We start from the raw sequence: 27,475 nt of genomic DNA, 5'->3' as shown, positions 1-27,475 counted from the left end.
TGCGATCAACCTGCCCCTGTCCAAGGAGCAGCAGCCTCACGAGCAGCCCGCCCCCGTCCCAGGAGGAGGAGCCATGTTAGCAGCTCTCCCCTATCCAAGGAGCAGCAGCCTCTTAAGCAGCCCACCCTCATCTGTGGAGCAGTAGCTGCATGAGCAGCCCACCCGCCCTCGTATGAGGATCAGCAGCCACACAATAGCCTGCCCACATCCAAGGGAGCGGCAGCCCCACACAGCCCGCCCCCATCCAAGGAGCAGCAGCCGCACATGCAGCTCGCTCCTGTCCGAGGAGCAGCAGTCACGCAAGCAGCCCACCCCCTGTCCGAGGAGCAGCAGCTGTGAGAGCAGCTTCCGCCCACCAGCCAGAGGAACCACTACTGCTGCGAACAGCACCCACCAGAGGAGCAGCCGCTGCCATGACCACCCAAAGAGCAACCACCACCTCACCACCCAAGGAGCCACTGCCACCCAAGGAGCAGCCCCTGCACGACTCAACACCTAGATCCTTCCGTGAGAACAAAAATGGGGAGACAAAGAAACCCCCAAAGGAAAGAAAAGGAGGAATCGCCAGAAAAGCAGCTAAGTGAAATGGAGGCATGCAATATGTCAGAAAAAGAATTCAGAATAAGGGTCATACAGTTCATAAACCAGATGGATGAAAAAATCAACAACTTCTGTAAGAATCAAGATGAAATAAAGAGTTATATAACTGCAATAAAAAAAACACCATGGCAAGTTTCAACAGTAGACTAGGAGAAGTGGAGGACATAATTAGCGAATTAGAAGACAGGGATGAAAAACACACTCAAACTGAACTGCAATTAGAGAAAAAAAGACAGAAGGAGAGCCTAAGGGAGCTGTGGAACAACATAAAACAAAGCAACACATGAATAATAGGGGTGCCAGAACAACAGGAAGAGGAACAAGGGTTAGAAAACCTATTTGAAGAAATAATGTCAGAAAACTTCCTGATGTGGGGAAGAAAAAGTCACACAAGCACAGAGAGTCCCAAACAAGATGAACCTAAAAAGACCCACTCCAAGACACATCATAATTATGATGACAAATGTTCAGGACAAAGAGAGAATCTTAAAGGCTACAAGAGAGAGACAGAAAGTTACATACAAGGAATCTCCCATTAGATTATCAAATGACTTCTCAACAGAAACACACCAGGCCATAAAAGAATGAAAGGAAATTTACAAAATGATACAAAGCAAGGGACTGAATCCAAGAATATTCTATCCAGCAAGGCTATCATTCAAAATTGAAGGGGAAATAAGGAGCTTCAGAGACAAAAAAAAAGGCTAAAGGAGTTTATCACTACCAAGCCAGCAATGCAAGAAATGCTAAAGGGACTGGTGTAAAAAGAAGAAATAAAAAGGTAAGAAAGGAACACAGACACAAAACATAAAAATGGCTACAAACAAGTACCTTTCAATAATAACTTTAAATGTAAATGAACTAAATGCTCCAATCAAAAGACATCAAGTGGCTGAATGGATAAAAAAAAAAACATGACCCATACATATGCTTTCTACAAGAGACCAACCTCAGAACAAGGGACTCACACAGACTGAAAGTGAAGGGATGGAAAAATATCTTTCAGGCAAATGGAAATGAAAAAAAAAAAGCTGGAGTAGCAATACTTAAATCTGACAAAATAGATCTCAAAGCGAAGGCCATACAAGAGGTAAGGAAGGCCACTTCATAATACTAATGGGATTGATACAAGAGGATATAACCCTGATAAACATATATGCACCCAATGCAGGAGCACCCAAATACATAAAAAATCTCCTGGAAGATATCAGGGGAGAGATCGACAACAATACAATCATAGTAAGGGACTCCAATACACCACTGACATCATTGGATAAACCCTCTAGACAAAAAAACCAGCAAAGAAACAGCAATCCTAAATGACTCACTAGATCAGATGGACTTAATTGACAATTTCAGAACATTTCACCCCAAAGCCACGGAATATACGTTCTTCTCAAGTGCACATGGGACATTTTAAAAAATAGACCACATATTGGGTCACAAGCAAAGTCTCTCCAAATTCAAGAAGATTGAAATCATATCAAGCATCTTCTCAGACCAAAATGGGATAATATTAGAAATAAACAATAATTTAAAAAAGAAAAAAATTCAAACACTTAGAAGCTGGATAGCATGCTATTAAACAATGATTGGGTTACCAAAGAGATCAAAGAAGAAATTTAAAAAATCCTGGAAACTAATGACAATGAAAACACAACAATTCAAAATCTATGGGACACAATGAAAACAGTCCTGAGAGGGAAATTTGTAGCTCTACAGGCCTACCTCAAAAAAATAAGAAAAAATGGTAGTAAATCATCTAACTCTACAACATAAAGAATTAGAAAGAGAGCAACAATAAAAGCCCAGAGTGAGCTGAAGGAAGGAGATAATAAAGATCATAGCAGAAATAAACGACATAGAGACCAAAAAAAAAAAAAAAAAAAACAATACAAAAGATCAATGAAACCAAGAGCTGGTTCTTTGAAAGGATAAACAAGATTGATGAACCTCTAGCCAGGCTCACCAAGAAGCAAAGAGTGAGGACCCAAAAAAACAAAATCAGAAATGAAAGAGGCGAAATAACAACAGACCCTACAGATATACATAGGATTGTTAAAAAATATTATGAACAACTCTATTCTAACAAACTAGACAATCTGGAGGAAATGGACATATTCCTAGAAAAATACAACCTTCCAAAACTCAATCAGGAAGATTCTAAAAATCTCAATAGGCCGATAACTATGGAAGAAATAGAAGCAGTCATCAAAAAGCTTCCAGCAAACAAAAGCTCGGGGCCAGATGGCTTCACAGGGGAGTTTTACTAAAAATTCAAGGAAGAACTAAAACCTATCCTCCTCAGATTATTCAAAAAAATTCAAGAGGAAGGAACACTTCCAAGCTCATTCTATGAAGCCAGCATTACCCTATTACCAAAACCAGATAAAGATAACACAATGAAAGAGAATTACAGGCCAATATCCCTCATGACCATAGATGCCAAAATCCTCAACAAAATTCTAACAAATCATAATTAGCATTACATCAGAAAGATCATACACCATGACCAAGTAGGATTTATCCCGGGGATGCAAGGATGGTACAACATTCACAAATAAATAAATGTGATACATCACATAAACAAATTGAAAGATAAAAATAACATAAACAAATTGAGAGATAACAATCACAATTGATGCAGAAAAAGCATTTGACAAAATCCAACACCCTTTCTTGATAAAAACTCTCAGCAAGGTGGGAATAGAAGGATCATACCTCAACATAATAAAAGCCTTATATCACAAACCCACAGCCAACATCATACTCGATGGGCAAAAACTAAAACCATTTTCCCTAAGAACAGGAACAAGCCAGGGATGCCCACTCTCAGCACTCCTGTTCAATCAACATAGTACTGGAAGTACTAGCCATTGCGATTAGACAAGAAGAAGAAATAAAAGGCATCCAAATTGGAAAAGAAGAAATAAAACTGCCCTTATTCGCAAATGACATGATACTGTACATAGAAAACCCTAAAGACATCATCAAATAATTATTAGACTTAATAAATGAATTCAGCAATGTAGCAGGATACAAAATTAACACCAAGAATTCTATGGCATTTCTATACACCAATAGTGAACTTACAAAAAGAGAGACTAAAAAAGCAATCCCATTTACCATTGCACCAAAAAAATTAATATACCTAGGAATAAACTTAACTAAGGAGGTGAAAGACCTATATGCAAAAAACTACAAGACACTGAAAAAAGAGATAGAGGAAGACATAAACAGATGGAAGAACATAATGTGTTCATGGATTGGTAGAATCAACATCATTAAAATGTCTATACTACTCAAAGCAATCTATAGATTCAATGCACTCCTCATTAAAATACCAACGGCATATTTCACAGACCTAGAACAAACTTTCCAAAAATTTAACTGGAATAAAAAAAGATCCCGAATAGCTACAGCAATCCTGACAAAGAAGAACAAAGTAGGTGGGATCTCAATACCAGATATCAAGCTGTATTACAAAGCCACTGTTCTCAAAACTGCCTGGTACTGGCACAAGAACAGACATATAGATTATTGGAATAGAATAGAGAACCCAGAAATTGACCCAAACCCCTATGCTCAATTAATATTTGACAAAGGAAGCAAGAACATACAATGGATTCAAGATAGTCTCTTCAATAAATGGTGTTGGGAAAATTGGACAGATACATGGGGAAAAAAATGAAATTAGACCACCAACTTACACCACACACAAAAATAAACTCAAAATGGATAAAAGACTTAAACATAAGACGGGAAACCATAAAAATACTAGAGGAATCCACAGGCAGCAAAATCTCAGGCATATGCTGAAGCAATTTCTTCACCAATACAGCTCCTAGGGCAATGGAAACTAAAGAGAAAATAAACAAATGGAACTACATCAAAATAAAAAGCTTTTTCACAGCAAAGGAAACCATCAACAAGAAAACAAGAAAAGGATTGTGAAGTTGGTTTCAAAACAACAAGAAAGCCCACTGCATGGGAAAACATATTTGCCAATGTTATCACCAATATGGGTTTAATCTCCAAAATTTACAGGGAATTCATACAACTTAACAAAAGGAAGATAAAAAATGGGCAACGGACCTAAATAGATACTTTTCAAAAGAAGACATAAGGAAGGCCAAGATACATATGAAAACTTGCTCAAAGTCACTAATCATCCGAGAGATGCATATCAAAATGACAATGCAGTACCATCTCACATCTGTCAGAATGGCCATCATCACAAGTGCTGGCGGGGATGCGGAGAAAAAGGAACCCTCGCGCACCACTAGTGGGAATGCAGATTGGTGCAGCCACTGTGGAGAACAGTATGGAGTTTCCTCAAAAAACTAAAAATCGAATTCCCATTTGACCCAGTGATCCCACTTCTAGGAATATATTCCAAGAAACTAGAAACACCAATCAGGATGTATGTACCCCTACCCTACATTCTTAGTGGCACAATTCACCATAGCTAAGATTTGGAAACAGCCTAAGTGCCCATCAGCAGATGAGTGGATTATAAAACTGTGGTATATCTACACAATGGAATATTATGCTGAGGTAAAAAAAGAAGGAATTCTTACCATTTGCAACAGCATGGATGGAACTGGAGAGCATTATGCTAAGCGAAATAAGCCAGTCAGAGAAAGATAAATATCACATGATCTCACTCATTTATGGAATATAATGAACAACATAAACTGATGAACAAAAACAGATCCAGAGACAGAGAAGCATGGATCAGACAGCCAAACCTCAGAGGGAAGGTAGGGGAGGGTAGAGGTAAGGGGGAGAGATCAACCAAAGGACTTGTATGTATGCATATAAGCCTAACCAATGGACACAGACAACAGGGGGGTGAGGGCATGAGTGGGGGGTGTGGGGGGGCAATGGGGCAATAAGAACACATAAGTAATAAATACCTTAATCAATAAAGAAATAAAAAGAAAAATCACCATTACATTTTTTTAACCAATTAAAGCTACCCAGGATATACATTTTTTAAAGGGAAAAAAAATCCTACAGACCTGAATTCTGAAAAGACATTATGATTTAAATACTGTGACAAAATAGATAATTCCTTAGAACATTAATTCATTGCACAAAGCTGCCAGACACTTCCATACGCATAACCATTGCAGAGTGCAAATGAACACAATTCAACATTACACACTTAGCTGAAGTGGCTGTGCCTCCACTTAAGAACTCTCAAATTTCTGGCACAAAAAGTTGGGCTGTTTTAACTTTTACCAGGAAACCAACTTCACAATCCATTTACTCTCTTTCTGGCTATTCATATTAAAAAAAGGAAGAAGAAAAAAGGAAAGAAAGTAACATCCTTCTGCTGTCATAGCCTCAAGGAGTCAGCCTCCACCTCTGCTTGAAGAAATCCACTCCGGGCAGGTATTCTGGTCCACAAGCTCGTTGTACATGGGGTTGTATTTGTAGCCCTTGCCATAGCCCAGGTCCTTCATGAGACGGGTTGGCGCATTTCTCAGGTGCAGCGGGCGGGGGCACAGGCCCCTGGTGGTTCCGCAGGCAGGCTCTGACGTTGTTGTAGGGGCTGTACACCTCAACAGACTTTGGGGCTCTGGCAAAATAGACCACACACTGGGCCAGAAGCACCTCACATTCGGGCATGCCTATGAAGTGACAGTCCTGGTAGGCGGCCTCTGCTTGTGGTAACGCGGATGGGTCTGCCAGAACTATGTCTTCCCTGGCAAACCTCACCAGCCTCCTTGCCACATACAGTGGGTCCTCTCCTCCTTCGAGCATGCGTGCCAGCCAGTAGAGGGAGGCACTCGGGTCTGAGCCCCACATCGACTGATGAGGAGCAGAGATGCAGCTGTAGTGCTCTCCTGCTCAGTCATATGACATGTGAGCCTTCTGGAGGCCTCCCTTCACATCCTTCTCAGTGATCAGAACTCTACTGGGAGAACAGGCTTGCCCACTCTTCTTAGGAAACATCTTCCTGGAGCTTAACCCAGCCAGCACCGCCAGGTGGACTCCCCAGCAAAGTTAACTGGGGTCGCTACACCAGCTGCAGCGTGAACCTCTCCACCCCTACAGGGCCTGGGGCCTGGGGCCTCGGCCCACACCCACCCCAGCTGCTCCACCTGGGGCTCTGTGTGGGGTGGGGAGGCCAGTGCTAGGAGGCACCTTGGAGTGCCAGCAGGTCTTTCTTTATTTTTAAAAGACTGCCCCGCACACACACCCGGCCCCCAGCGCCAGCCTGGCCTGGGCAAGGGGCCACCTGTGGTTTGAAGGCCGGTCACGCCCCCGATCGTGGCCGTGGTCCCCTCTGGGGTGCTGGGCTGGCCTGGGTGAGGGGCCACCAGCAGTTTGAAGGTCGGCCATGCCCCTGATCCAGGCGTGGTCCCCTCATGGTGACCGGTCATTTGGTCGTTTAGGTTGTGATGCCTCTTGGCCTTTTATTATATAGGACTAGAGGCCCAGTGAATGATTAAATCATGCACGTTTGGGTCCCCTACACGCTTTCGCTTTCGATCACGGGGGAGCTGGGTGCCTGTCTGCTGGTGCACCAGGCCTTTCAGAAGCCTCGGGCATGGCGGAGGCTTCTGAAAGGCCTGGTGCCGGAGCGGACAGGTACCCAGCTCCCCCGCTTTTGATGGTCCACGGCGGGACGTGAGCTCGCTGCCCCAGAGGCCCCTTCTGTGCCGCAGCACAGCCATGGCGCAGACGCTGAGCTCACGTCGTCGCTGGTGACGCGAGCTCAGCGTCCCGCCGGCCCAATTGGCCACTCCGGCCACCCCGAGTTCCGCCCCCCTGCGCCTCCTGGCCAGTCATGGGCATAGCGAAGGTATGGTCAATTTGCATATTTGTCTATTATTAGGTAGGATTGTGTAGTCTGATTTGTCTTCATCACTTTTATAAGGCATTCCAGACCTAGTTCCCAAATTCTGGAACCCTATTTGGTTCCAGTTGTAGCTCATGCACTGGGTACTGTAATCTGAATCTAATGACTGGTCAATGAAACACACAAAAGGAAATCTATTTAAAGGGCAGGGGATCATAAGCAATAAAGTACCTTATAACAAACCACTCCATCCCACTTGTAGGGAGGGGATTCTTAACACAACAGGAGCTGATGAGTCACAATGTTTGAAACTAGACCCATGGTTTGTGAGAAAAGCAGTTTTAGCATTGACAACATCACAGAAAAGATCATGCAGAAACAAATGAAGGGAAAGAATTCTAAAACCAAAATCTGACTCAGTAAACTACATATCTGAGAGGAAGTCATACAGCACGTGCTTAAAGAAAAGGCTGACAAATGTTCACTCTAGATAAATTATGAATGATTTGGTGACAAACCAGCAGAAATGAATTGTTTTAGTCCAAGGGGAACTAACAGGATACAGTTATGGAAAGCCATGTTTGAAAAATTATTTCTTAAAGTAAGGAAAAAAACCAAGCTTGAAACTGAAATTTCATCCCTAGAATAGAGGTAGATCTTATTCCAACAGCGTCTACACCTGTGTTCTCCAGGGAGAAATTCTGTAACAGTGATGCACAAGCTTTTGATCACAAGACCGCTTTACACACTTAAAATCAGAGGCCCTCAAACAGCTTTTGTCTGAGTTACATCTAATGTTTATGTCAGCAATTAAAACAATTTTAAATGTTGATTAACTCATTTAAAAATAATGAATGCATTGGTTGTTAATATTAAAAACATTTAAATGAAGAATCTATTTTCTAAAACAAAACTAATGATTTTTTCAAGCCTCATTAATGTCTAGCTCTGGAAGACAGCTGGACCTGCCTACGTCTGGCTTTCAGTCTGCTGACACGCCTGTCTTTGGCTCAAGTGCGTGAAGAAAATCTGGTTTCACACAGGTATGTAGATGGAAAAGGCAGACATGTTTAAAATAGCCTTTTCAGATAATTGTGGACATTCTTTAATATGACACTAAAATTAAACAAGTGATAGTTTCTTAAAGGTTAGTTGCAACACAGAGTCTGAAATCACAGCAATGAGTTCTGTTATACTAACCCACTGATCTATCTTGCACTTTGAATAGATCTTTTTACCCATGCGTGATTTTTTAGCACTATATGCATTTGGTAATTTGGAAAATATTGGCTCACTGAACTGTACAGATCTTCCAAATGTTGAAGTAGTTTGTCATGCAATTATAAAAAGAAATCCCATTAATAACAACAACAACAAAAACGTCTTCTGGGTTAGGAGCTGTGAAGCTCAAATAGCTAAGTTATCCACGACTCAAATTTTCACCTGAAAAGCTTATTTTATCATTGTTAATAAATACTATCAGTTGTTTTCCTGAAATGATAGACTCACTCTATTCATTTTTGAGAAAATGTCCACCAAATACCCAGCAATGATGGTGTTCCCCTAAGAAAGGCTAGTTTACTCCCTGCACAGTCACACAAGTGCTGTCCCTTGAAACAGTGTCGTGCTTTAGGATGCACCCATCTGTGTGTGTTCTCACCGCCAGTGATGGGAGAGAATGTGGTGCAGACAGGTACCACTGCCTGGATTTGTGCTGAGGTGACCACAGTTTTGCTCACAAAACTTCTGTCCCATTAATGTAAATACCGACAAAGTGAAAAGGGCAAATAAAGTCTTAATATTATTACAAAAGTAACTTGGACTTTGTGGATCCCTGAGAAGGTTTCAGGGAGGGATCCGTGGACCACACTCTGATGACCAGTGTTCCAGAGTGACACCCAGAATGCAGCGGGGACCCCTCCCATCTAATTGCTAGGATTATAGGTAGCTACAATGGAAAATCAACCTTCAATTTAAATGTCACTCAACATTAGATATTTTTAAACCTGCAAACCTGATGGGCTTGACAAATTCCACTGCTGAGTTCTGGCCCCCAGAGAGTAGGACCTGCCAGGTTTCTGGACGGCCAACAGCGGCCTACTTACTCCGTGCTGCAGTGGGATGGTTGGCACACAGCCCTCCCCGCCGCTTCCACCTGCCCTCAGTGGGCCAGGATCCCGAAGGTCCCCGTCGGGCACCTGCACGGCTATGTACTGGGCCAGGCTCTGCACACAGCTGCTGCAGTGCTCCAGCGCCTGCTGCTTGGACTCTCCACTGAACTGTACCCGGAACATGCGACTCTTGTTCTGTTTGACAAAGAGAAAGTTATTCTAAGTGACCCTTGTCATATCACTGTACTTTTATTTACTGCAGGGTCTTCTAGTGAGTGCTTCCCTTTGCTCAGAGGAAAAGAGGTACAGACAAGGGAGCATTCACCCTAGATTGTTGGTGTGGGCATAGAAACGCTAATAACCAGTTTTCTTCCCACTTTTGGGAGCTGTTCCTCTTACTAAAATTCATTTCCTTCAGGAAACAGATATTAGTGAAAATGGAAAAGCCCATCTTATACAGACCAGGAAGATGACATACTGATTGCAGTAAAAGATCAATGTTTTGTCTTACTTTGGAATAAAGATTAGATAGCTTTTAATTCCTGAAGTAAAAATCAGTGAAGATAATACAGCATATTCCTGCCTCAACAAAAAATTTTTTAAAACTGAGTATATAAAAGAGCAAACCAGGTAGATGCCATGTTAAACAAGCCAATGAATTTGAAAAACAAGACTGGGGAATGGGACAGTCAGGCTGCTAAACGCTAATGTGTGCCATGTTAGTAATCTGTAATATTCTTTATCTTTACAGAGGCCATGTTACATATCCTCAAACTACACAGAATTACATATTGCCTTTAATCTTCTGTATGACTTACATCCCTTGGCAAATAAGCAAATTTGGGAGAGATGCAATTAACATTTTTTGAATCTGACAACTACATCAACTTTATTTGATTGTGAGCTAAAAAATTAAATTATAACAACAACAACCACAAAAACCCATTATTTTAAGAGAAGTAGCTTCCTCTTTTCTAGTCTAATACTAGAGGCCTGGTGCATGAAATTAGTGCACTGGAGGGAGATAGAGGGGTGTCCCTCAGCCCAGCTTGCACCCTATCCAATCTGGGACCCCACAGGGGATGTCCAACTGCCGGTGTAGGCCTGATCCCAGGGACCGAGCCTACACTGGCAGTCGGACATCCCTCTCACAATCTGGGACTGCTGGCTCCCAAATGCTCACCTGCCTTCCAGACTGACCACCCCCGAACCACTCCCCCGCCAGCCTGATCAACACTTAACTGATTCCCTACTGGCCCGATTTCCCCCAACTGCTCACCCCTGCTGGCCTGGTCCCCCCCAACTGCCTTCCCCTGCAAGCCTGGTGGCCCCCAATGGCCCTCCCTTATGGCCTGGTCCCCCCAACTGCCCTCCCCTGCCGGCCTGGTCCCCCCAACTGCCCTCCCCTGCTTGCCTGGTCGCCCCTAACTGCCCGCCCCTGCAGGCCTGGTCACCCCTAACTGCCCTCCCCTGCTGGCCTGATCACCCACAACTACCCTCCCCTGCCAGCCATCTGTGGCGGCTATCTTTGACCACATGGGGCGGCCATCTTGTGCAAGGGCGTGAAGGTTAATTTGCATATTACCTCTTTATATAGGATTCTGCCCAGTTTAGAGAAGTCAATTTACGTAAAAGTCAACCCAAATAGGATTGTCTGTATTGTGTACTTTAATTTCTTCTGGGAAGAAATTCAGATGCTAACTTAGCAACAACACTTTCCATTTATTAAATCCATAAATCACACTGCTAACTGGAAAATGTAACCACAATCAGGCAAATTCTGTAAATTCCTATAAGCAAAAATCCCTTGATTCTCCACTTCACAATCCCACTATTTAAATGTTTAGGTGAAGCCATGAAGCAAAGCCCTGTATTTAGGTTATAGAAAACTCTTGGCATGGTCAGGTGTCACATTCAGAATAGACCTGCAACCCCTTTACTGCCATTGTTGGATTCTCTTCATTTTTTAATTCATTTAATTTCCCCCCTAAGTAGAACAGTAATCTGTTACCATTACCCCCTCTAACAATGAAAAAATACGAAAAAGAAACATCCTATCTAATAAAAGAGTAATATGCAAATTGACAGTACCTCTGCTACACCCACAAGCCACACCCAGCAGCCAATCAGGAGCAAGTATGCAAATTAACCCAACCAAGATGGCTGTGGCCACGGAGAGAGCAGGAGGCTTGGGTTTCCCTGGCGATGGAGGAAGCCAAGCTTCCGCAGCCCTGGCCTGCCTTGGCCTCCGCTCAAGGGTACAAAGTTTCAATTATAGAAGATAAATAAATCCCAGATACCAGGGCCTCTGCTTGGGTCACTGGGGAGCATGGCCGGCCTGCAAACCACCACAGGCCCCTCACCCAGGCTGCCCCACGCCCTAAGGGAACCCCCACCCTGATCCAGGACACCCTTCAGGGCAAACCAGCCGGCCCCCACCCGTGCACCATGCCTCTATCCTATCTAATAAAAGAATAATATGCAAATTGACCATCACTCCAACACACAAGATGGCTGCCCTCATGTGGACACAAGATGGCCACCACAAGATGGCCAACAGAGGAGGGCAGTTGGGAGGGACCAGCCCTGCAAGGGAGGGCAGTTGTGGGAGATCAGGCCAGCAGGGGAGGGCAGTTGGGAGGGACCAGACCTGCAAGGGAGGGCAGTTGGGGGCAATCAAGCCTGCAGGGAGGGCAGTTAGGCGTGACCAGGCTGGCAGAGGAGGGAAGTTGGAAGTGACCAGGCCTGCAGGGAAGGGCAGTTGGGGGGACCCAGGCCTGCAGGGGAGAGCAGTTGGGGGGGAACCAGGCCTGCAGGGGAGGGCAGTCAGGGGTGACCAGGCCTGCAAGGGAGGGCAGTTAGGGGTGACCAGGCCTGCAGGGGAGGGCAGTTAGGGGCCAACAGGCTGGCAGGGGAGCAGTTATGCATCAATCAGGCTGGCAAGGGAGTGGTTAGGGGGTGATAAGGCTGGCAGGCAGAAGTGGTTAGGGGCAATCAGGAAGGCAGGCAGGCGAGCAGTTGGGAGCCAGCAGTCCTGGATTGTGAGAGGGATGTCCGACTGCCCGTTTAGGCCCGATCCTACTTGGCTCGGGCCTAAACAGGCAGTCGGACATCCTTCGAGGGGTCCCAGATTGGAGAGGGTGCAGGCTGGGCTGAAGGACACCCCCCTGTGAGTGCTTCCCTTTGCTTAGAGGGAAAGAGGTATGTATGGCTAAGGGAGCATTCACCATAGATTATATTAGGGTATAATATATTAGAACATATACACACACTAATATATATATATACTAAAGGCCTGGTGCACGGAATTCATGCACTCGGGGGGCGCGGGGTTCCCTCAGCCCAGCCTGTGCCCTCTCATAGTCAGGGAGCCCTCAGGGGATGTCCGACTGGTAGCAGGCCTAAGCTGTCAGTCAGACCTCCTTCGCGCTGCCGCAGAGGCAGGCCACTGTGTGCGCCAGCCATCAGCCCGGCTTGTGGCTGAGCCACTGACCACCAGGTTGGCCAGCTGTGGAGGAACCACGGGAGGGCTCCAGGGCATGTCTGGCCCATCTCATTCAGTCCCGATCAGCCAGACTCCAGCAGCAAGCTAACCTACAGGTCGGAGTGTCTGCCCCCTGGTGGTCAGTGCATGTCATAGCAAGCAGTTGAGTTGCCTTAGCATATCATTAGCATATTACACTTTGATTGGTTGAACAGCCAACTGGATGACTGGACACTTAACATATTAGGCTTTTATTATATAGGATATGTGTGTGTGTGTGTATACTATATATTACACACAATATACTGTATATAGGTCATATATATAACATTTTACACTACTCTTCTGTAACCTAATTATTTCACAGTAAGTATAAAAATAGAAGCATACTAGCACTTCATTACTTTTAATGGCTAAAGAGTATTGCTTTAACTGAGCTGCTATTGACATTTTATTTCCTGCCTTTTCCCCTATTATAAAATACAAGCTTTGATAAGTACTTTACACACACATCTTTGTACATAAATGCCTGATGAAAGGATCCGTGCATTTGGGTGCCTTGTGCCAAATTGCATGGAGCAAGACAGTACCAGTTACCCTCCCGCCCCTAGAGTCCTTATGCCCATTTCCCTGCATTCTCCAACACCAGAGATTAGTATTCTTCTTAATTTTTTTTAACCTATTAGATTAACATAGATTTTTATCTTGGAATGTCATTCCTCTGATTTCAGTGAGGGTGAAGATTCTTCTTAGACTACAGTTGTTCGTAATTTTTATTTCGTCATTGCCTCTTACTTCCTTGGTCACTTTCTCTTGGATGAATAATCCCTAAATTATCAAGAGTCATTAAAAGCAAACTTTCCCTTCTCAGGGAAAAGAACTGGTAAGAGAACTATACATTCTGTTTTGGGTAATACTACCCATCTTATTTTGTTTAATTGAGCTGATCTCTTGTTTACATTCAATTAGATGTTCCCAACTCACTCTGGTTTAGGCTCTCTGTGAAGACATCTATATGAAGTACTTTATATTAGCCATTTCTATTATGATTCTGTAATTACATAACCTTTAGAGACAATAACATTAAACATTATACCTCATAACTAGATGAAAAACTGTAAGAAACAGACAATTATTAAGTATATAAATGGCAAAAACCTCAGACCAATTGTATTAGTCTAGTGGTGTACATACAAAGGGGTTTGGAGAGTCAGGGTTTCTCTGGATGGAGTTCCAGGGAATGAGAGGGAGGCTGAATGTCTGATAGCCTGACTGAAGCCTCAGCATATTTACTTCTGAAAAATTCTCAGGTAGAATTCGAGTTTATCATCTGCAGCCATAAGCACCATTTCAAGGCACGAGGACCCAAGGTAAACCAAGGCACATCAGGAAAAATATGAAAATGAGTTACATCTCCACCACATCCTCAATACTATGGGGTAGTAAAACGGAAAAAACCTGCCACTAACAAAAAGGATTTCTAAGTTGAAAATCTTGATGAGATTTCTTTTTATGCCATAATGAAAAGTCAAAAAGACTTTTCAATTCACTTGCTGTAAAATGGAAAGTTTTCAATATATAGTAACAGCCATCAACTGCCCCCCAAATAGTCTCAGTTTCTTTCTTGTTTTTTCATAATCTTCATCCAAGGATATTTTTCCCACTTATTTTTAGAGAGAGTGGAAGGGATGGGGAGAGACAGAGAGAAACATCAATGTGAGAGAGACACATTGACTGGTTGCCTCCCACGTGCGCCCAAGACTGGGGCTGGGGATCGAGCCTGCAATGGAGGTACATTCCCTTGACAGGCATCAAACCCGGGACCCTTCAGTCAACAAGCTGAACAAAACGACCTTCTATGCTCTAAGGAGATTAGCTCAAAATTACTATATGTTAAGTGGTGACTTACATGTTAAATTGTTCTCACCCTACTTGAAAAACTTAATTTCAAGTTATTACAACTAATAGAAAATCCTCTTTTACACAGACTCCTTAAAGAAACAGAAGTTAAGGATACCAGGTAAGTGCTTGTCTCTTCACACTATCTTCCTGTACTCCCAAGAAAGTCAGGTTTCCCCCCAGTTCTGACTCTGCACATGGAGCCTGAAGCCACAGGCCCTACAGCTGACATTCCACAGTCTCTGCACATGGAAGGCACAGGCCCAGCTAGCACCACACAGGAGGAGCCACGGAGGCATCAGAGGCCTCGGTGGGCTTTCCCCACTGGTTTTCGATCAGTCATTCAGATCTGTAAGTTTTCCATCACCAATAGGGCCACAAATGGAGCAGTTTCCCACTTGGAGTAGTGAATTCCTCTATTGTAGGAAATGGAGGGGAGAGGAGAGAGAAAGGATTTAACCAAAAAAAGGACCTAAGCTTTTCTTTGATCCTTTGCTTTGAAATCAAAGCTAGACTAGACAAAATCATAAAAAAAAATTCTTCAGCAATCTAACTAGGGTGAGAAATAAAGAGAACAATGAGCCGAAACCGGTGTGGCTCAGTGGATAGAGCGTCGGCCTGTGGACTGAAAGGTCCCAGGTTCGATTCTGGTCAAGGGCATGTACCTTGGTTGCGGGCACATCCCCAGTGGGGGTGTGCAGGAGGCAGCTGATCAATGTTTCTCTCTCATCAATGTTTCTAACTCTCTCTCCCTCTCCCTTCCTCTCTGTAAAAAATCAATAAAATATATTTTAAAAAAAGAGAGAGAACAATGGTTTGGGTTTGCTCCTTTGAAACAAAGTCCCTTCAGAAAGGGTTTTATGACCCTGGCAGGTGTGTCTCAGTGGTTAGAACATTGGCTTGTATACCAAAAGGTCTAGGGTTCAATTCCTGATCAAGGGCATATACCTGGGTTACAGGTTCTTCCTTGCCCTGCCTTGCGGGAGGCAACCCATTTATGTGTCTCACATTGATGTTTGTGTTTTTTCTCTCTCTGTCTCTCCCTCTCGCTCCCTCTCTTTCACTCTCTCTAAAAATCAATGGAAAAAAAGAAAGGAAATTATGTGTCAACTGTTAGCCAATCTGCCAGGACCATTCAGATCAGAATTCCTGGACAAAAGGAAGTACAAATAGGCAGAATTTATACAATCTATTTATTTCAGCCAGAGAGAAAAGAAATATAATCTTTATTATCACAGGATTTATGTTATATTAAATTGCTGTTAAAAGATTGAAAATTTTATTTCAAAATACTTCTTTTGTCAATTTAAATAATGTCATTTATTACATAATACCTGGTTAACTAGAGTTACCCAAGGCAAGAAACACCAAAGATACATTTTGCCAAGTAAGGCAAAAAGAAGAATCTGTTGGTTCAATATTAATATACTAGAGGCCCAGTGCATGAAAATTCATGCACTGGAGAGGGGGTCCCTCAGCCCGGCCTGCCCCCATCACAGTCTGGGAGCCCAAGGGGTGGGAGGCGACCTGGCGATCAGGGGAAGGTGATGGCCTATCACACCTCTGCTGCTGCCACTACCAGCACCGCAAGCCTCGGCCTACCTGAGCCTTGGGTGGCCCTGGGCAGCTGGGCGCCTGGGCAGCCGCCATCCAAGGCTTGTCTGCACCTTGAGCCGGCCCTGGGTGGATGGGGGGCTGAGGGTACTGGGAGAATCCAGAGGCAGGCGTCCCAGCGGGGCTGAGGAGACTGGGCGCTGCCATCTTGTGGCTGTGGGCACCGCCATCTTTGAGGGCATGACAGTTAATTAGCATATTCCCTCCTTATTGGCTGTGGGAGCCACCATCTTTGAGGGTGGACAGTCAATTAGCATATTCCCTCTTTATTAGATAGGATAATAAAAGGCTAATATGCAAATCGACTGAACAGCGGAATGACTGGTCACTATGATGCGCACTGACCACCAGGGGGAAGATGCTCAATGCAGGAGCTGCCCCCAGCCCAGGGGGCCTGACTGATAGCAGGAGCGGGGGGCGGGGCCAGCGAGCGGGTGTTGCCAGGCCAGCCAAGGTGGATGCCAGCGGGGAGCCCCCTGATCACCCTGCTGGTCACCCAACAGATCGGCCCTCATTGCCGGCCAGGCCTAGGGACCCTACCCGTGCAGACTTTTGTGCATCGGGCCCCTAGTAAACTATAACTGAAACAATATCTCCCTTACATGGCAAAGAATATCCAATCAATAGCCAGAAATGTTCTTAATGTCTAAATGTGTCTGCCCATTCAGGTCAGCAAGATGTCAAGCATGACACTAACCATATAACTACAGTGTTCTGGAAGGTCTAGGTAATTCAGTAAGGTGAGAAAAGTAATACACATAAACTACTGAAAATAAAACCTTATCATTGTAAATTATAATATTACTTTCCTGGAAATTAATAAATTATCAGAGTTAATAAAAATTTAGTAAGGAAGCTAAATAATACAGAAAAAAATCCAATAATATCTCTGGGATAAAGAGCACCACTCATATTACACCAGGCAAAAGTTTCCTAACCTTAAATATTTAAAAATCTATATATTATATGATATATACATAAATATTATGTAGAACATTATTTAGTTGCACAAATTACATAAATATATATTTCTATGTAACATATAATCTATACACATCCATAACATGCAATCTCCCTACAGATAGTATCTAAATACTCTGAAGAGGAAAGTTATACAAAAGCAGTAGATAGGCAATTCACAGAAGAGATATGGATAGCTAACAAACACAAAAAAATGTTTATTCTCATTAGTTACCAAAGAAATGCAAATTAAAGGAACATGCTCATTTTGGCCTATCAAATTGGAAACAAGTTTTTAAATGTAAACTGTATCACTCTATTGGAAAGGATTTGGATAAACGAGCATTCTTATAGATTGCTACTGCTGTAGAAATGGACAACCTATCTGAAGGGAAAATTTACTAAATAAATGTTCAAATTTCTAGGACTTTTATCTCAAGAACACTGTAAATAAATTCTTAGGACAATCAAAACATATTTATAACAGTGAAAAGTTGAGAATTCATTAAGTGAATCATGGTGTATCCAAACAAAAAAAATGCTACATAGCCATGAAGAATCATGTTTTCAAAGACTAAAAAATGACTTGGCATAATACTTCTGATATAAATGTTACAAGACAAGAGAGCAGGATACAAAGCACTCTATATGCTATAATCCCAAATTTGTAAGTATCTACATGGCAGACACTGTTCAGTGCCATGAGCCAATCCACAGCTCAGGCTAGAAAAGCCAAACACTCATTTTGCCATGTGGGATGGCCACATTACATTTTTTTTTCTAGTGCATGAGACAGAAATAGACATCTCCTAGGGGTTGTGGGAATTAGAGAGCTATATAGGAAAGTTTATGCTTTCCTTATAAAATGAACTGATGAAGTTGGTCTTCCTTGAATGGAAATAAAATAGAGCTGTAGTACCATTTTGTAAATGTGAGGGAGAGGCCAAGGGAATTGCAAAGATGTTGACCTTGGCACTGTGAAGTTGCTGGGCCAAAGCTAGCTAGCACTGCCTGTTTCTGGATTTCTTATTTAGTAAAATAATGATAATAATAATAATAATAAACCCCTATTTTGGGGGCCATTATACCTGGATTTTCTGTCACATGCATCTGAATGCTGATATAATACATATGCCTAGTAAAAGCTTCAAGATGTGAATATGACTGGTTCTTAATTAAATTTATTTGGATAATATTGGTTAGTGATAACATTCTATAAGTTTCGTGTGTACATTTTAAAAATATATCGGTATACTCTACTGTGTACTCACCACTCGGAGTCTCGTCTCCTGTCAGTATATATTTGACCCCCTTTACCCTCTTCATCCTCCCCCAACCTACTGATAACCAGCTTTTTGTTGTCATTAATATAATTATTATTTTTGAGTGGTTAAGTTATGACTGGTTTTTATTTTGCTCTTTAGAGTTAGTTAAAAATTAAATAGTAATATATAATCAGGAAAAAATTAAAACTCAAGTATCAGACATATGGCATGGTGTAACTTTAAAAAACACACATATACATTCATTTATCATGACACAGTCCTGGGCTGGGAGTCATAAGATTAATGGGTGGCCCCGGTCTCTGACAGGTGGTTATAATTGTGGCTGTGGCTAAGGTTGAGTTCACTTTCCTCCTGTGTGAAAGGAGGACAGGAGTTCATGAATTTTTTGAGTATGTGCTCCAGACCACTTTGGCAATCTGGTGAGGCCAGCGGGCCCCTTCTTAGAACAACGTTTTTAATTACACAAAATACATAAGATTACAAAGAAAGCCAATTATACTGAAATGGTTTATTACAATATTAACATACTAATTTTTTGTGTGAACTAATATTATATATGCTTTCTTATTAACATGCTCAATAAAAAGATCTTAGTCCTAGGATGAATAACCACCATAATTCTGAGGTAGTGATGAGCATAAATGACATGTCAGATATCTGAAACAACTGTGATGGGATATGAAAATATCTGTGATCTCTATTGGTGCAAAAGCCTAATATGACTGGGCTGCTGCCTACATTCATAATTGAAGGAAAAGGTAAACTTCAATTAGAGGTCAGTGGAAATCCACGCAGTTCGTGGAACCCTGTATTCTTTGAGGACCCTTTGGAGGACCTGTGTACTGCAGGGTGAGTCCTTTCTAATTAGATGCTCTTTTTAAAATATATATATATATATATATATATATATATATATATATATATATATATATATATATATTATTGATTTTTTACAGAGAGGAAAGGAGAGGGATAGAAAATTAGAAACATCAATGAGAGAGAGACATTGATCAGCTCCCTCCTGTACACCCCCTACTGGGGATGTGCCCACAATCAAGGTACATGCCCTTGACTGGAATCGAACCTGGGACCCTTCAGTCGGCAGACTGATGCTCTATACACTGAGCCAAATCAGTTAGGGCTCTATTAGATGCTCTTGAAGACCTCTTCTGACTTTTAGTTTATGAGCTGTTAGAAATTAGGAACTCTCACCAAAATTTCAATATTATCTATTCAGTGAATGCTAACGGATTGTTTTTTTATAGCTAATTCAGGGAGAAAACAATCCAGGTGATTAGTCCACATGTTTCTTTGGTGAGGATTATTCTTTATGTTTAATAGAGGTAGACAGCAAATAAAAAATGAATTTAATTTTTAATATTAAAGAGAAAAATGAAAAGATACATTCAGTGAAGCACTAAAAAATACACAACTTTTGTTGTTGTTGTTGTTAATCCTTACCTGAGGATATTTTTCCATTACTTTTTACAGAGAGTGGAAGGGAGGAAGGAAGGGAGAGAAAGAGAAACATGGATGTGAAAGAGACACATTGATTGGTTGCCTCCCACACATGCCCCTACCAGGGCAGGATGGAATCTGCAACCCAGGTACGTGCCCTGACCAGGAATCAAAACTGCAACCCACCTCTGCCTGGCCTGACACTCTAACCACTAAGCCAAAAATACACAATTTTTTAACATCTAGTAAGGCAAATGATACAGTCCACTTCCCTTCACTTTGTGCTTGGGTGATGGAGCATGGCTGCCTGACTTCCTCAGACAGATCTGTCAGAGCCCTGACTCCTCAGTAACATCCTCTTACTAACCGGCTTCTACCTTTCTATAGTCCTTGTTTCATGTTCTGCTCATGATGCAAACCTTTCTTAAACATGTGTATTATTCCAGTACCATCTCACCTGCAGAGAGAAACTCCCAACCCCCCCATGTGCACATAGAAAATGAGAAGGGTGTGGTCAATTGCTTAAAAACAGTTGGCCACACAGCATCTTGCCTTTATCGTTGTTCCAAACAACAGACAATCCATGCGTCTCACAATCTTCAACCAGTTCTTGCTACCAATGAGTGAAAACCCTTCCTGAAACAAAACAATTAACAAAATTAGCAATAAGAGGGAAAAGGGACATGAAGAGTAGCTGTAGTGCAGAAAGCTATGTGGTTATTTATCTATAACTAGAGGCCCGGTGCACAAATTTGTGTACAGGTGGGGTCCCTTGGCCTGGCTGGCAATCAGGGCCGATCGGGGCTGTGGGAAGTTGGCTGTGGGAGTGCACTGACCATCAGGGAGCAGCTCCTGCATTGAGCAGCTGCCCCCTGGTGGGTCAGTGTGTGTCATAGTGACCGGTCGTTCTGCTGTTTGGTCAATTTGCATATTAGCCTTTTATTATATAGGATAATGTCTTGTTATGGGCAAGGCCTCTAATTCAATTTTTTTTAGGTAGTTAAAGGGAGGGGCAGAATTTTCACTTGAGCCGAAGTTAAAATTGCCCTTAGCTCAAAAATCTGCATACCACTGAGACACATCTTGATGAGGCTCATTCTGAACCCCCACACTGTTCTATTATGTGCATAAGTATTTGGAACCATCTTATCTCTTTAGTGAAAGGAACCTTTTGTTATGTTACAATGACTAACTCTATCTCATGAGTTGTGTTTTGGCTTCAATCCTGTATCCAGTATTCATGCAGCAACTTCAGCTCTTCTGTTCAATATTTACCTGGAATATCTTTTATTTTATTTTCTCTAAATCTTTCTAGATTTTTATGTATTAGATAGAAATAGCCCATGGACACAGACAATAGGCTGGCGAAGGCCTGGAAGGGGCAGGTGCAGGGTGGAGGAGATCAATGGGGGAAAAAACCACTAAAACAAAGGGACATCTGTGATACTTTCAACAATATAGATACATTTTAAATAAAGGAAAACATCTTAGTTGAAAAGAGTTTTATGTGAAATAATATAAGTAATTGCTCTACACTGTACTTTATATTCTCAACTCGCAAAGAGATATTAATTGACCCTATGTTCACTTAATATTAATTGACCCTATGTTCACTGACTGCAGGACTGACTTCCGTCATGCCGACCCAGCACTGGCTGCCACGGGGGCTGCGATCAGACCCTGCTTTTCTCTCCGGGCCTGATCGCAGTCCCCTCAGTAGTCACCATGGTGACTAGTGACTGCAGGACTGACTTCTGGTGTTCAGTTGAGCCTTCGGTTGTTTTGGACGTGACGGACCCTAGCTCTTTATATACACTGAGTGGCCAGATTATTATGATCTCTGAACGCATAATAACCTGGCCACTCAGTGTATATCCTATATAATAAAAGGCTAATATGCAAATTGTCCCCTCGACCAGGAGTTCAACCAGCAGGCAGGCCGGCCAACCGCCCATGTCCCCTCCCCCTGGCCAGGCTGGCCGGACCCCACCCATGCACGAATTCATGCACCAGGCCTCTAATATATATATATATACTGAGTGGCCAGATGATTATGCGTTCAGAGATCATAATAATCTGGCCACTCAGTGTATATAGATGTGTGCACAGAGATGGCTTAGTATCCCAACTGCCAGCATGACCTCCTGATACATATGTCCCTGTGCCCCAGTGCTCTTCCTGCACAATCAACACGAATAGTCTCACCTTTTATTTCTTTTCTTAACCTTTCCATATTGAAAAACAAACTATTAAAGATAGTAAATGTTTGTCGTCAGACTAGCTATAAATACTCTTCTGTTCCTTTAGGATTTGCCAAAAGATGAGTTTACATTCCTAAAAGCCAAGGATTTCCATTATGCTAATTTATTAACTTATCTGACACATCCTAACTACACAGTGAGATTTATCTTCATAAGAATCTTATTGTCAGACTAGAGGCCCTCAGCCCAGCCTGCACCCTCTCCAATCCAGAACCCCTTCGGGGATGTCCAACTGCCAGTTTAGGCCCGATCCCAAACTGGCAGTTGGACATCCCTCTCACAATCCAAGACCGCTGGCTCCTAACCACTCACCTGCCTGCCAGCCTGATCACCCCTAACCACCTCTGCCTGCCAGCCTGGTCGCCCCTAACCTCTCTGCCTACCTACCCAATTGCCCCTAACTGTTCCCCTGCTGGCCTGATCCCCCTAACTGCTCTCCCCTGCCAGCCTGGTTGCCCCTAACTGCTCTCCCCTGCCAGCCTGATCACCCCTAACCACCTCTGCCTCAGCCCCCGCCATCGTGGCTTTGTCTGGAAGAATATCCAGAAGATGTCCGGTCTAATTAGCATATTACCCTTTTATTAGTATAGATTCCTATAAACAGAAAGTTGAAGCAATTTGTTTTAGATGCTGAGTGTTTAGTTCAATCTGAGAAAAACAAACAAAAAAGGCAAAGGGTAGTAGAGGGCACACAAGTCTCGAAAGCTGGACAACAGTTGGATCCAAATGGAAAGATGAACTTTTTCTGTAGCTTATTAATAAAGTAAATAAAATTGACTCTAATGATTATGGCAGCTCTTGAACTCCAATTATGTTGTCAGCAGATTTCCTCAGTTAATCAGGCTGTTAAGTTTGAATATGGTTAGCAATTGGTAAAACAAATACACTGACAGAAAACTGATACACTGACAGTTTGTAAAACCTACATGCACACTGCCTTTCTACCAGGTAATGTCAGCCTACCCAACCCAGGGACGGCCGCTGTAGATCTCAAGAAATCTCTCAGTCTTGGAAAATAAAAGAAAATGTTGTCCTTTATCCACTGGAACCCTGACAAAATCTCCATTCCTAAATCTGAGTAGGATAAAACTTTCATAGAAATTTATAGCCCAGGTGAACAGTGTAGGGTTAATTCCTTGACATTTTCATTAGAAAGAAGAGTCAATTGTAAAGTGTTGACTCTAAGAGTTTCATCATCAATAGTTGGTTTTCTTCTTTTTTAAAAATAATTTTATAAAATATATTTTTATTGATTTCAGAGAGAAAGGGAGAATGAGAGAGAGAGAGAGAGAGAGAGAGAGAGAGAGAGAGAGAGAGACATCAATGATGAGAAAGAATCATTGATTGGCTCTCCTGCATGCCTCCTACTGGGGATCAAGCCCACAACCCGGGCATGTGCCCTTGACTGGAATCGAACCTGGGACTCTTCAGTCTACAGGCCGATGCTCTATCCACTGAGCCAAATCAGCTAGGGTGACTTCTTCTTTTTAATACAAAATGAAATTAGGCAAACTATTTGTGATTTCTTCTTAAAACTCTCTTGGAATTAGCAAAGAGATATTTGGTCATCCTATATAATAAAAGCCTAATATGCTAAGTGTCCAGTCATCCGTTCAACCAATCAAAGCATAATATACTAATGATATGCTAAGGCCACTCAACTGCTCGCTATGACGTGCACTGATCACCAGGGGGCAAACAGTCGACCGGTTGTCCAGTCGCTTATGACATGCGCTGACCACCAGGGGGCAGATGCTCCAACCAGTAGGTTAGCTTGCTGCTAGGGTCTGGCTGATTGGGATTGAGTGAGACAGGCTGGACATGCCCTGGAGCCCTCCTGCGGTCCCTCCTTGGCTGGCCAACCTCCCACATCCCTCCCTGGCCCTGAACATGCACCGGTGGGGTATGTCAGCCTGGTCTGCCCCCTCTCACAATCCGGGACCCCTCGGGGGATGTCAGAAAGCCTGTTTCAGACCGATCCTGTAGGCCAGGCCAAGGGACCCCATTGGTGCACAAATTCGTGCACCGGGTCTCTAGTTATTATATTAAAAAAAACCCTGTAGATCTAGCTTAAAACAGCAGTACATGGGGAATTGGCACTCAGACACCTTGCCGGGGCAGTGGAAATGGTACAGCTCTTATGGAGGGCAATTTGGCAATATCAAATGTACAAATGCATTTATTCTTTAGTGCAGCAACCCCAATACTGGGAATTCATTTCACAGATCAACCTGTACATGTATGAAATGATGCATGGACTAGGTTAAGTATTCTGCATTTTTGATGGTAGAAGACTAAAAACTTAAGTATGCATCAATAGTGGACTGGTTAAATAAAGTATGGTACTCTATACAGTGGAATACTATAAAACTGTAAAAAAAAATGGATGCAGTATATCAGCGCTGTCCAGTAGAAATTTGAGTCACATATGTAATTTAAAATTTTCTAGTATGATAACTATGGAAGAAATTGAAGCAGTCATCAAAAAGCTTCCAGCAAACAAAAGCCCGGGGCCAGATGGCTTCACAGGGGAGTTTTACCAAACATTCAAGGAAGAACTAAAACCTATCCTCCTCAGACTATTTCAGAAAATTCAAGAGGAAGGAACACTTCCAAGCTCCTTCTATGAAGCCAGCATCACCCTAATACCAAAACCAGATAAAGACAACACAACGAAAGAGAATTACAGGCCAATATCCCTCATGAACATAGATGCCAAAATCCTCAACAAAATTCTAGCAAATCGGCTCCAGCAGTACATCAGAAAGATCATACACCATGACCAAGTAGGATTTATCCCGGGGATGCAAGGATGGTACAACATTCACAAATAAATAAATGTGATACATCACATAAACAAATTGAAAGATAAAAATAACATAAACAAATTGAGAGATAACAATCACAATTGATGCAGAAAAAGCATTTGACAAAATCCAACACCCTTTCTTGATAAAAACTCTCAGCAAGGTGGGAATAGAAGGATCATACCTCAACATAATAAAAGCCATATATGACAAAACCACAGCCAACATCATACTCAATGGGCAAAAACTAAAACCATTTCCCCTAAGAACAGGAAAAAGACAGGGATGCCCACTCTCACCACTCTTGTTCAACATAGTGCTGGAAGTACTAGCCATTGCAATCAGACAAGAAGAAGAAATAAAAGGCATCCAAATTGGAAAAGAAGAAATAAAACTGTCCTTATTTGCAGATGACATGATACTGTACATAGAAAACCCTAAAGACTCCATCAAAAAAATATTAGACTTAATAAATGAATTCGGCAATGTAGCAGGATAAAAAATCAATGCCAAGAAATCTATGGCATTTCTATACACCGATAATGAACTTACAGAAAGAGAGACTAAAAAAGCAATCCCATTTACCATCACACCAAAAAATTAAGATACCTAGGAATAAACTTAACTAAGGAGGTAAAAGACCTATACATGGAAAACTACACGACACTGAAAAAAGAGATAGAGGAAGACATAAACAGATGGAAGAACATACCATGTTCATGGATTGGTAGAATCAACATCATCAAAATGTCCATACTACCCAAAGCAATCTATAAATCCAATGCACTTCCCATTAAAATACCAATGGCATATTTCACAGACCTAGAATGAACTTTCCAAAAATTCATCTGGAATAAAAAAAGGCCCCGAATAGCTACAGCAATCCTGAGAAGGAAGAACAAAGTAGGAGGGATCTCAATACCAGATATCAAAACTATATTACAAAGCCACTGTTCTCAAAACTGCCTGGTATTGGCACAAGAACAGACATATAGATCAATGGAATAGAGAACCCAGAAATCGACCCAAATCGCTATGCTCAATTAATATTTGACAAAGGAGGCATGAACATACAATGGAGTCAAGACAGTCTCTTCAATAAATGGTGTTGGGAAAATTGGACAGATACATGCAAAAAATGAAACTAGACCACCAACTTACACCATACACAAAAATAAACTCAAAATGGATCAAGGACTTAAACATAAGACGGGAAACCATAAAAATACTAGAGGAATCTACAGGCAGAAAAATCTCTGACATATGCTGAACTTCTTCACTGATACTGCTCCTAGGGCAATGGAAACTAAACAAATGGGACTACATCAAAATAAAAAGCTTTTGCACAGCAAAGGAAACCATCAATAAAACAACAAGAAAGCCCACTGCATGGGAGAACATATTTGCCCATGATATCAACAATAAGGGTTTAATCTCCAACATTTACAGGGAACTCATGGAGCTTAACAAAAAGAAGATAAACAACCCAATCAAAAAATGGGCAACTGATCTAAATAGACACTTTTTTAAAGAAGACAGAAGGAAGGCCAAGAGACATATGAAAACCTGCTCAAAGTCACTAATCATCAGAGAGATGCAAATCAAAACAACAATGCGGTACTATCTCACACCTGTCAGAATGGCTTTTATCAACAAGTCAACAAATGACAAGTGCTGGAGAGGATGCGGAGAAAAAGGAACCCTCGTGCACTGCTGGTGGGAATGCAGACTGGTGCAGCCACGGTGGAGAACAGTATGGAGTTTCCTCATAAAACTAAAAATGGAACTCCCATTTGACCCAGTCATCCCACTTCTAGGAATATATCCCAAGAAACTAGAAACATCAATCAGAAAGGATATATGCACCCCTATGTTCATAGCAGCACAATTCACCATAGCTAAGATTTGGAAACAGCCTAAGTGCCCATCAGCAGATGAGTGGATTAAATTTTCTAGTAGACACATATTAAAAATAAAAAGAAACTGATAAAATTTTAATATTTTATTCAACTTAATGGATCAAACATTATTTCAACATGTAAACAATGTAAAATATTATTAATAAAATATTTAATGTAATCTAAGTCTATGAAATATGATGCACATTTTAAACTCACACCTATCTCAATTCAGACACTGTATTTTCCATGGTTAAATTGAAATGTGTCGTAAAAAACAATA

General features: G+C 42.1%; 1 protein-coding gene across 1 annotated transcript in view; it reads right to left on the bottom strand.

The window, feature by feature from the left end:
• REC114 (REC114 meiotic recombination protein) overlaps positions 1-27,475 on the bottom strand; it is a gene marked incomplete at its 5' end in the record, with an annotated part of 119,540 nt that overhangs the window by 12,038 nt on the left and 80,027 nt on the right. Inside the window, 2 exons of the mRNA XM_079768771.1 lie at positions 9,520-9,720; positions 20,779-20,862. Coding sequence (XP_079624897.1) covers positions 9,520-9,720; positions 20,779-20,862 — 285 coding nt within the window. The remainder of the gene's footprint in view (positions 1-9,519; positions 9,721-20,778; positions 20,863-27,475) is intronic.

Source organism: Cnephaeus nilssonii (assembly GCF_951640355.1).
Source record: "Cnephaeus nilssonii genome assembly, chromosome: 4".
NCBI lineage: Eukaryota > Metazoa > Chordata > Mammalia > Chiroptera > Vespertilionidae > Cnephaeus > Cnephaeus nilssonii.
Note: the sequence above shows the minus strand (reverse complement) of the source record. Positions and strands in the feature narration are given on the sequence as shown.